Source organism: Triticum urartu, chromosome 6A (genome assembly GCF_056163025.1).
Source record: "Triticum urartu cultivar PI428250 chromosome 6A, HENAU_Tu73, whole genome shotgun sequence".
In the NCBI taxonomy this organism is placed as follows: Eukaryota; Viridiplantae; Streptophyta; class Magnoliopsida; order Poales; family Poaceae; genus Triticum; species Triticum urartu.
Window position 1 is genome coordinate 578,160,735 of NC_141878.1, and position 11,032 is coordinate 578,171,766.

The 11,032-nt window shown below is 47.0% G+C and overlaps 1 protein-coding gene and 1 pseudogene across 1 annotated transcript; both read right to left on the reverse strand.

Annotated features, from left to right (window-relative positions):
* Positions 1-1,349: 1,349 nt before the first annotated feature.
* Positions 1,350-2,750, reverse strand: LOC147966586 (uncharacterized). Its single transcript, XM_087527309.1, has 2 exons — positions 1,917-2,750; positions 1,350-1,836 (listed from the first exon to the last, which is right to left on the reverse strand). Exons 1-2 carry the CDS (start codon positions 2,748-2,750, stop codon positions 1,408-1,410), a joined length of 1,263 nt encoding a protein of 420 aa, XP_087383435.1. The 3' UTR covers positions 1,350-1,407.
* A 207-nt stretch (positions 2,751-2,957) lies between these two features.
* Positions 2,958-4,642, reverse strand: LOC147966587 (uncharacterized; annotated as a pseudogene).
* Positions 4,643-11,032: the final 6,390 nt, after the last annotated feature.

An 11,032-nucleotide genomic window follows, 5' to 3' on the forward strand; every position in this document is an offset into this window, starting at 1 on the left:
CTAGTCAACTAGAGGCTCACTAGGGACGTGTTGTGGTCTATGTATTCACACATGTATTACGATTTCCGGATAACACAATTATAGCATGAACAATAGACAATTATCATGAACAAAGAAATATAATAATAACCATTTTATTATTGCCTCTAGGGCATATTTCCAACATCAAGTAGGCCAAGAGGGGTTTTTTTTGGCTTTTTATCGACGCCGAGGCATCAACTAGGCCAAGTTATGGTTTTTGGTTTTTTATCGACGCCGAGGCATCAATTAGGCCAAGAGGAGTTGTTTTTGGCTTTTTATCGACGCTGAGGCATCAACTAGGCCAAGTTAGGGTCTTTGGTTTTTTATCGACGCCGAGGCATCAAGTAGGCCAAGTTAGGGTCTTTGGTTTTTTATCGACGCCGAGGCATCAAGTAGGCCAAGAGGAGTTGTTTTTGGCTTTTTATCGACGCCGAGGCATCAAGTAGGCCAAGTTAGGGTCTTTGGTTTTTTATCGACGCCGAGGCATGAAGTAGGCCAAGTTAGGGTTTTTGGGTTTTTATCGACGCCGAGGCATCAAGTAGGCCAAGATAGGGTTTTTGGGTTTTTATCGACGCCGAGGCATCAAGTAGGCCAAGTTAGGGTTTTTGGGTTTTTATCGACGCCGAGGCATCAAGTAGGCCAAGTTAGGGTTTTTGGGTTTTTATCGATGCCGAGGCATCAAGTAGGCCAAGTTAGGGTTTTTGGGTTTTTATCAACGCCGAGGCATCAAGTAGGCCAAGATAGATTTTTGGGTTTTTATCGACGCCGAGGCATCAAGTAGGCCAAGTTAGGGTTTTTGGGTTTTTATCGACGCCGAGGCATCAAGTAGGCCAAGTTAGGGTTTTTGGGTTTTTATCGACGCCGAGGCATCAAGTAGGCCAAGATAGGGTTTTTGGGTTTTTATCGACGCCGAGGCATCAAGTAGGCCAAGATAGGGTTTTTGGCTTTTTATCGACGTCGAGGCGTCAAGTAGGGTTTTTTGGCTTTTTGTCGACGTCGAGGCATCAAGTAGGCATCAAGTAGGGGTTTTTTGGCTTTTTGTCGATGTCGAGGCATCAATTAGGCATCAAGTAGGGGGTTTTTGGCTTTTTGTCGACGTCGAGGCATCAAGTAGGCATCAAGAATATCACAGCATCAAGAGTATCACAGCATCAAGACTATCACAACATCAACAGTACTACTAGAATGCCATAGTTTGACACAAATTGACCATAACAGTTGAGCATTATAGGACTACTAGAATTCCAAAGTTTGATACAACATCAACACAACCAAATCACCATCAACACTGGAGTAGCATAACTGGAGTAGCACAACTTCAACAACATAGTTTCACAACACAACCAAAATGCCATAGTTTGATAAAACATCAACACAACCAAATCATCACCATTTTGCACCAGAGGCAGTCAAGTAATCCTTCATTCTGTTGCTGGGCTTCCTGACTCTCTGGGAACCATCACTTGGTATTGGAGGCATGAAAGCAGCTGATGAAGATCTGGTTGCTGGTGCCTTACCCTTGGGAGCAGCTGGTGCCTTACTCTTGGGAGCAAATGATGAAGATTTACTAGCTGCTGCCTTACCCTTGGGAGCAGTTGGAGCAGCTGGCTGCCTCCTAGCTGGAGCAGCAGCAGATGTTGCCCTCCTTGCTGGAGCTGGATTGGCAGCAGATGTTGCCCTCCTTGATGATCCACCAGCAGTGGCAGCAGCAGAAGCTGCAGTCCTTGCTGGAGCTGGACTCGCAGCAGCAGAGGCTGCAGTCCTTGCTGGTGCTGGTGTGCTTCTACTATCAGGTGGGTAAGAGCTGGTGCTTGGCTGCAATGAAACAAGTAGTTTAATATTAGTAAGCAACAAAGTAACAACAAATTTAGTCTTTCTCATAGCAGAGTGGTTACCTGATGCTTGTTCTTTCTCATAGCAAGTGCAGGCTTTAGAGCATCATGGCAATTGGTGTACCTATGGCCCACCTTTTTACAGTTGGAGCAGGTAATTGAGGCCATTCTTGAAGTGTCTTTGGGAGCTGGCTTCTCAAATTGGCTCTTTCTCCTCTTAGTCTGTGCTCTGCCCTTATGTTCTTTGAAAACAGGAGCCTCAATGTCCAAACTATCTGTCCTTGGCCACATGTCAGGGTCAGGTACATGATATATTATAGGACTGTAAGCTGCCAGGTACATAGGTTTTTTGAGGAAATCATGAACAAAGTCCTCTGACTGAAGCTTAACCTTGTGTATAGCAGAAACAACATGATTGCAAGGAACTGCTGTCATATCCCACTTCTTACAACCACAAGTCCTTTGTGCTAGGTTGACAGCATATGTTCTCTCCTCACTGGTAACTTGGAAAAGGTTGGGGCCAGCCATCAATGATTGGCAGTTTCTAGACCACTTCTTTGCTTCCTCCAATTTCTTTGCATATGTTGGACAAATCTCCCATCTGACAGTCTGAGTCTTGGTTCTATTTGTATTAAACTTGACCATTAATTTTGTTCTAATTCCATCAACCATGGTCCTTATTGGCTTAGCCCTGACATCTAGAACCCACTTGTTGAAAACCTCACTTAAGTTGTTAACTACTAAATCTGTTTTGCAATTTGTGTCCATGGCATGTATGGCCCAAGTGTGCTTTGGGATTTTACTAAGCCAAGCCCATGCTGCCTCACACTCTCTCTTCAACTCATCCATTGCAACATTATAACCATGTTCAGTGTATGAGTAACTTGCTTCATTCATGTATTTCTTCAATTCTGGCCCTCTAAACCCAGCATTTTGAAAGTTCTGGTAAATGTGTCTGAGGAAAAACCTTTGTGGACAATTGGGAAAGACTCTGTTTATGGCTTTAAGCAGGCCCTGTGTGAATTTAAGTAAAGCTAACTTAGTGACTACACCTAAATGATTGTGTAACTACTAGAAAGAACTATGATTGTGTACAGAAAGTAGCTACACCTAAATGCAAGTAACTACTAGAAAGAACTAAATGAAAGCTAGCACAAGTGGATTTCATTACCTTCTGCCTATCAGAAATTATTGTGTAGTTGTCAAACTTCCCAGATTGGCCACCTAGTGCTACCTTCAGCTGATACAGAAACCAAGTCCAGGAATCCGTGTCCTCCTTATCAACAATTCCAAAAGCAATGGGAAATATATTATTGTTCCCATCTCTTCCAGTAGCAGCAAGGATCTGTTGACCAGTAGTGAGCTTTATGAAGCATCCATCCAGACCTATAACAAGTAAACACATTAGGCAAACTATTTGAAAACACACATTATTCAAACACACATTAGATACCAAGCCATTACCTATGAATGGTCTGCAGCCACTCAGAAACCCTTCTTTGCATCCATTTAGGCAATACAATAATCCATCAAACCTAGGGTTTGTGCTTGGATGCTCCCTCAAATGTCTTGTTGTCACTATACACCTTGAACCTGGATTAGTATCTAGCACAACCTGTAAATAATCCCTAATCCTGGTGTACTGGGCCTTCTGATCTCCTAACACAACATTCTTTGCTGCCTTCTTACCCCTGTATGCCATGTGGGTTGATATTTCCACTCCATACTTGCTCTTTGTAGTGTTAATTATAGTAGTGATTGTTGTGCATGGGTCATTTCTGATTGCTTCCTCACAAAACTTTGCAACCCACTTAGCAGTAACTTTTTGTGTTCTCTGACACAGAAGGACAAGTGTGCACCACATACTGCTTCCTTATGGTAAAAGTCTTCTCATTTGCAATCTGAGAAGCTGCTATATAAAAAGGGCATTTCTCATCTATGCATTGTGCTATAACCCTGTCACTGCAATTTCTATGGTACTCATAGTTCCTGTTCTGTGCAATGTGCATTGTTTGAAGTGCATTCCTAAACTGGTACACATCAATGAAGCAAAGATGCTTCACAAATTGCTCTGCTAGGTGAGCTCTATTCTCATCATACCATAACCTTTTCTTCATCTTCTTAGCTCTGCTTTTCCTGCCATTGGGCAAAACATATGCCAATGCCTCTGCACCATCATCATCTTCCACACCCAAGTCCATTGGTTTCCTGTCTTCATCAGAAGATGGTATCCAGTCCTCCTCAAACAACTCCTCTATACTTGCATGTGATCTGCTTGTTGGGCCTTTTCTGTGTTTCTTCTCCTTTTTCTTCTTCTGTCCATCTTGCCCTACCAGCTCTAGATTACTCTCTTCCTCCAAAGTACTCTCTTCATCCTCTTCCTCCTCTTCTTCACTTTCAGGCTCATATAGTGCATCCTCCTCCTCTGTCTCATACATTTCCTCAACATCTGTGTCCCCTTTAAAATGAAGGAGTGGATCTTCCCTCTGTATTTTCATCTCCTCAAGCCTAGCAAGGATATCACCATATTCTTCCAAATCATCATCATCACTGTCCTCCTCATTATCCTTCACTGCAGCTTTTCTCTTCAAAGAAGTGTCCTTCTCTTTATTTTTCTTATTCTTCCTAAACATTTGAATTTCCTTCCTCCTTGTCTCCTCCATAACCTTTTCAATTTCCATTTGCTCCTCTGAATTGTTTACAGGATTTTCTTCCACTTGTACATAACCTAAAGCAAGTTGCTCCTCCAAATTGTTTGTGCTATGCTGTGTTTGAAACTGTATGGGCATTGGCTCCAGTTCTGCTGCTTCTGAACTTCCTGCTGCTACATGCACATTACCTGCACCGAACAACACTCCTCCTTCATCTATCTGATATAGTTTGGGCTCTCCAATTTCTTCTAGAGGGATTTGCTGCTCAATAACATTGGAGCTGGTGTTTATAGTTGCAGCATTGGGAGAACTGGCCCTAACAACTGTCACATTCAATATCTTTTGATTTTGCAATGCTATGTTGTCTAGAATTTCCTCAAGCTTGTCATCATCATCTATTTCTTCCATTCCTTCTATACCTAGCTCAGGATCCCTGACATAGTACATGTAATATTTAAATCCATAACCTTCTGTTTCTATCAGTGCTACTAGGTTGTAAAATGTTATGTCTGACATCATCATAGATCTCTCAATATTGTCTCTGTCATGGAAATGCATCCTCAATTCCCAAACCTCATCATCCAGACTGCAAATAATATAAAATACATAGCAGTATAAGTGCTTAATTATAACTGAATAACACTAATGAAACAACTCATGTCAGTGCACTAATACAATCCTTTGTCACTTATAAGGCAGATAACAAGATAACTCATTTAACAGTGAACCTAACCAAATGTCTAACTTCACTCCAATTAACAGTGTACCTAAAATAAACTGAATAACAATATCATAATCATATACTATACCAGGATAACCTTGCTGCTCCTTTATAAAATCAACTAAATCAGCTTATTTGTCAACTAATCTAAAAATGTCAACCCTAGGGCACATGACAAACAAATCACAGAATCTGAACTAATCTAAATTATGTCAACACTAAAGCACATGACAACAAATCCACAGCATCTACTCTACTCCATCTGATAGGATAGAGCAATATGGACCCTAACCCTAGAGTACACTAGCAACGCAATTGAAGGGGAGTACTCATTGAATGGAGAATGGGAAGGGGAAGAGCAAAGAAAAGTGGATCTCACTATACGCCGCCGTAGGATGACCCGATGTGTTGGCTTCCCATCGGATTGGCCTTCACCGCCACGGCGAATGCTCTCGCCGCCCGGTATTCCATCGAATACTGCGGGTCCTCCTCCTCTGATTCCTCCGTCGACTTGCTAGGGTTCGAGCTCCCGCAAAGCTCGCCTAGATCCACTGCGGGTCCTCCTCCGCTGCCGGGCGGAGCGCCGCTACCAGCAACTCCACCTTTCACCGGGCTACGCATCTCTGCAGTGCGAGGGGCAAGGGGGCGACGGCGGCGGGAGCGAGGGGCAAGGGGGCGACGACGGCGGGAGCGAGGGGGAGGGGGCGACGGCGGCGGGAGCGAGGGGGAGGGGGCGGCGGTGGTAGGAGTGAGGGGGAGGGGGTGACGGTGGTGGGAGCGAGGGGGAGGGGGAAGAAGAATGGGGAAACAGAGACGGATGCGGGGATGACTAAAGACGAGACCTAACGCGCCGTCTAACGCCGTCTGCCGGCTGTCGGGACGGCCTGGAGTGCCACGTAGGCGAAAAACAGGCCCCAGCTGTCATAAACTCACTTAACATGGGCCGATCCGCCGATGAGTAGTTTTTGCAAAAGAATTACGCTAGACGTGGTGCTGTCTGTAGCGAATCTGTATCCTAGTGATTTTCGCAAACCTAGCCCTCAAAGTGATGGTTTTATGCAATTTACTCCCTGTTGTCGCTACAACAGCACCCAGACGCAGACCCCATCAAAGGTAAACAGGTGGTCGACTACTTCAGCGAGCCTGTGCGGAAGCAGTACCCCATATGTCATGTGGAACATTGGACACCTCCGGTGGCTGGCTGTGTGAAACTCAATGTCGACGGTTCCTTCCAGCCAACTGACGGCACGGCCGGAGCGGGGATGATCTTACGTGACCACCTGGGGGCTGAAATGCTGGCAGCGATCAGAAGGCTTGGGAATTGTGCGGACGCCCTGGAAGCCGAGTTGGCAGCAATCCATGAAGGAATTACTCTGTCTCTTAATTGGACTGAACTAGATATCCTTGTGGAGACTGACAGCGCTGATGCGGTGCAACTAATTTCGGCAGCCGGAAAAGACCGTTCAGCACACACAGACAAAGTAATGGAGATCAAATCAATACTGTCTCAAGAAAGAAGGATTCAAATTATGAAGACCAAGCGGAATGTTAATGTAGCTAGTCACACTCTCGCTCATATGGGACGTACACAACAGCGTACTGCTTGCTGGTTGCGTTCTCCCCCGGACGAGATTGCGAGCATTGTTGCCGCTGATTGTAATTACATTTCCTGATGAATGAAATCCTTTTATCCGCAAAAAAAAAAAAAAAAATTAGGCACCGCCGATCGAGAGCGACACGGCACGACAAGTCCCCAACAAGCAGCTCGTGCTGGTGCTGTCCGTGCACAACCCATTTCTGTAAGGGGACAGAGCCCACTCGACATGCGCCACCAAAGCGGCGGACGACCGTGCGTGCCATTGGGAGGGACCCGCCAGGGAGCAAAGAGTTGCGAGGTTTTGTTCCATGGAGGCCTTGATTGAGCACCATGCTTGCAGGGATTTCACTAGACAGCCAGAAAGCGAAGGTAGATCACATCGATCCATGCTGCACTGCAGCCGGCTAGATTTGATTCCGCACTACAGCATTATTGGATTCGGTCCATCATATACAGAGACAGGCAGCTTCATTGTTCCGTTGCCTCGTCGCAAAAAAAGGGGGTTGTGCCTCTTATGATGACTATGACGAGTTTGTCGATCTTAAGATGTACCGGTTCACATTTCTGAGAGGTCTTCATAGAGGTTGAATCTGCATGCGTGCGTTCATAAGAGTGTATGTTTGTGTGTGTGCGTGTGCGCGTATATGTAAAGATCTATTTATGTATTGTGTTTTTTAGAAAAAAATACTACAAATCCAGTGACTAGGATTTTGTTTGAAGTTATGTAATTTTCTCCTATCAATTAGATCTGCATCTAGTGCTTAGGAGCCATCTTTATCATCCCAACCACATTCTTTCTCCATCCCTTGACGAACCTCCATCCGATGATGGTTTGCTGCCTTCCATCCGCCACCAGCGGCCGCCGATGCAACCATGCGCACCTCGCCTCCCCGCCCCACCCAAGCCACCACCTTTGTCGTGTCACTGACGTCCCCTGACTCCCCTCTAAGTAAACCTTACCCATACTTTGATGACCAATCAAATATATGTCTCACCTTCGTCTCACTCATGCTCACCCGAAATCAACTTTAAATCGGTCACCTAGTCTCAAATTGTTGAAAGCCAAGTACGCTTAAATTTAAGATTTCTTTCGGATGGGCTCCCGAAAAAGAAGGTGCACCTTGTTAATATGACTAGTCTATAATTTCTATTAAGTCAGGATGTCACGTACACCCTCCTCCCTCCAAAGAACCTGACGTCCCCATCTGCCCAGCAGGAACGTTCGCTCTTGGCACACGTCTGCGCGCGCTAGTGCCAACATCCACATGTGCCTCATATATGCATCACTGACCCGCACATGCCCGTGTTACCGCGAGGGTCATCTCTAATAATAATTTGTAACGTCCCAACCAAACCCATCAATTCATGGGATCTAAACTGGCCCATCCCTAAATTGTTGCAAATCAAGCACGCTTAACTTTGAGGTTCTTTTCGAATGGGCTTCGGTCTATCATTCATATTAAGCCGGGTTGTCACACCATTAGCATTTGATATATATACTAGCTCATGCATCCATCGCATGCATAGAAAATTTGCCTTGTCCCTTATCAACCTTAAATTAATAATTAGCTACAAGAGACTAGGAGTGGAAAATAGTACCGTATTTTATGAAGCTGGTTGATGCCACTCGGTGGAATGTTGGAGTAGAATTCACACATCATAACACTATGCACCAAAACAAAAAGTAGATTAAAAGATAGAAATTTGGGCGATCTCCCTTCGTTTATGTCGCTTTCGTAGGACCACGTCTGGTTGGAAGGAAGCAATGAAGTGTGGAGTCATCATTCTTCCCGCATATATGTAATGCAGTAGGAGTAAATAAGGGAGAAGAGAATAATATCTCTGCTGGAATAAGAAACATCGATTGCATTACCGAAAAAGGCTTTCGCCCCGCTTTATAGATAAAGCCCAACACCCAAACAAAGTTCGGCCACAACACACACACACACGCATAAGTCTGACTACGAAAAGAAGGCAAAGGGTTAATGCTGAGGGCACAGCTCAACAAGCCTTGAAAAGCAAAACAAAAGGCACGCACACACAGGGTGCTGCACAGCATCTAGTCTGGCTCCGGAGGAGGCGGGGGGAGCGGGGGCGCCAAGCTGAAGGCCATCGATCGAAGGTCGGCGATGAGGTTGTTGATGACGTCCCGGTCCTGTGGGCGGCTAAGCGGCCGCCAAAGCTGCAAGTAAGCACACATTTTAAAGATGGCGTCAGAAGAACGTCGAAGAGGGACCTTCTGAATGACAAGCTTATTGCGGACGGTCCAAAGTGTCCAAGCGAGGACCCCAACGCAGAGCCATCTGAGATGGTGGTAGCGCGCGGGGGGGGGGGGGGAGCATGGATTTCAGCAAGCAGGTCAGGGAAGTTGGTGTTACACCACTGACCCCCAACTGTCTCGCGGAAGCAGGACCAGAGGAACTGGGCCGTATGACAGGCGAAGAAGATGTGGTTAGCATCCTCCACCGTGTCGCACAAGGGGCACATCCCGTTCCCAGGTCCATTACGCTTACGGACCTCCACGCCAGTTAGGAGGCGGACGCGAATCCATTGCCATAAGAAGATCCGGATCTTCAAGGGCAGGCGAATATCCCAGATCAAACTGAAGGGTTCGGGTGCCGTCGAGGGGGCGATGGCCGCGTAGAGTGATTTGGTGGAAAAGCGGCCGGAAGGCTCGAGCCGCCAAGACGTTATATCCGGGGAGCCAACGCCATCCATAGGGAGGAGGGCAATGTCCTGCATAAGGGTGTCCCAGGCAGCCACTTCTGGAGGCCCGAAGGGGCGTCGGAAGGCGAGGTGCCCTAAGTCAATAAGGGCCGCCTCGACAGAGATACGAGGGTCAACTGCAATTGAGAAGAGCGCAGGGAATCGCGCGGCCAAGGGGGAGTCCCCAAGCCATCGGTCCAGCCAGAACAGTGTCAAAGATCCCGTACCAACCGCTATGGAGGTGCCAATACAAAGCACCGGAAGCAGCTGGACGACGGCCTGCCAGAACTGGGAGCCGCCCGAGCGCTAACAGAAGGCAAGGGGCTGTCCACGAAGATATTTGTTCCGGATGATGGTGAGCCAGAGACCTCCGTTGCCATTGGCAATGCGCCAGAGCCAGCGGGTCAGGAGGGCTATGTTCATGCGGCGGGAGGACAGGATCCCTAGACCTCCCTGGTCCTTGGGTTTGCAGATATCCGGCCAACTAACCATATGGTACTTCTGCTTATCCCCCTCGCCAGCCCAGAAGAATCTGGATTGGTAGTTGGCGATCTCCTGATGGAGGGTCTCATGGAGGCTATAGAAGCTCATGAGGAACCATAGAAGGCTAGCGAGCGAAGAGTTGATAAGGATCACCCGAGCAGCCTTTGACAGCCAGCGCCCTTTCCAGGGTTCAACACGGTGTTGCATACGGGTCACCGTGGGGCGGAGGTCCGCCACGGTGAGGCGCGAGTCGCTGATGGGGATCCCCAGGTATGTCGTGGGGAAAGAGCCCAACCTACAATTAAGGCGGTCCGCTATGGATTGTGCTTCCTCAGGGAGGTACCGGAGCACCATCACTTCACTCTTATTGAAGTTAATGGTTAGGCCCGACATCTGTTGGAAGCACAGGAGGAGGAACTTGAGGTTAGCGATGTCATGGGCAGAACCCTCCGAAATAATAATGGTATCGTCCGCATATTGGAGGAGGGAGGCCCCTCCCCCTCCGACGAGGTGAGGAACTGTAGGATCGAAAGTATGTCTAGAGGGGGGGTGATTAGACTACTTGACCAAATAAAAGCTTAACCTTTTCTCAATTTTAGTTCTTGGCAGAATATAGCTAATTTAGGACAAGTCAAGCAATCATCACATAATTCAAGCAAGCATGCAAAGAGTATATAGGCAGCGGAAAGTAAAGCATGCAACTTACAAGAATGTAAAGGGAAGGGTTTGGAGAATTCAAACGCTATTGGAGACACGGATGTTTTTCCCGTGGTTCGGATAGGTGGTGCTATCCTACATCCACGTTGATGGAGACTTCAACCCACGAAGGGTAACGGTTGCGCGAGTCCACACAGGGCTCCACCCAAGGGTAACGGTTGCGCGAGTCCACACAGGGCTCCACCCACGAAGGGTCCACGAAGAAGCAACCACCCACAAAGGGTCCATGAAGAAGCAACCTTGTCTATCCCACCATGGCCATCGCCCACGAAGGACTTGCCTTACTAGCGGTAGATCTTCACGA

Coding starts and splice junctions, on each gene's coding strand:
- LOC147966586 (XM_087527309.1), bottom strand. CDS start 2,750: ATGAATGAAGCAAGTTACTCATACACTGAACATGGTTATAATGTTGCA. Junction 1,837..1,916: donor TGAGAAAGAACAAGCATCAG/GTAACCACTCTG, acceptor GTTTCATTGCAG/CCAAGCACCAGCTCTTACCC.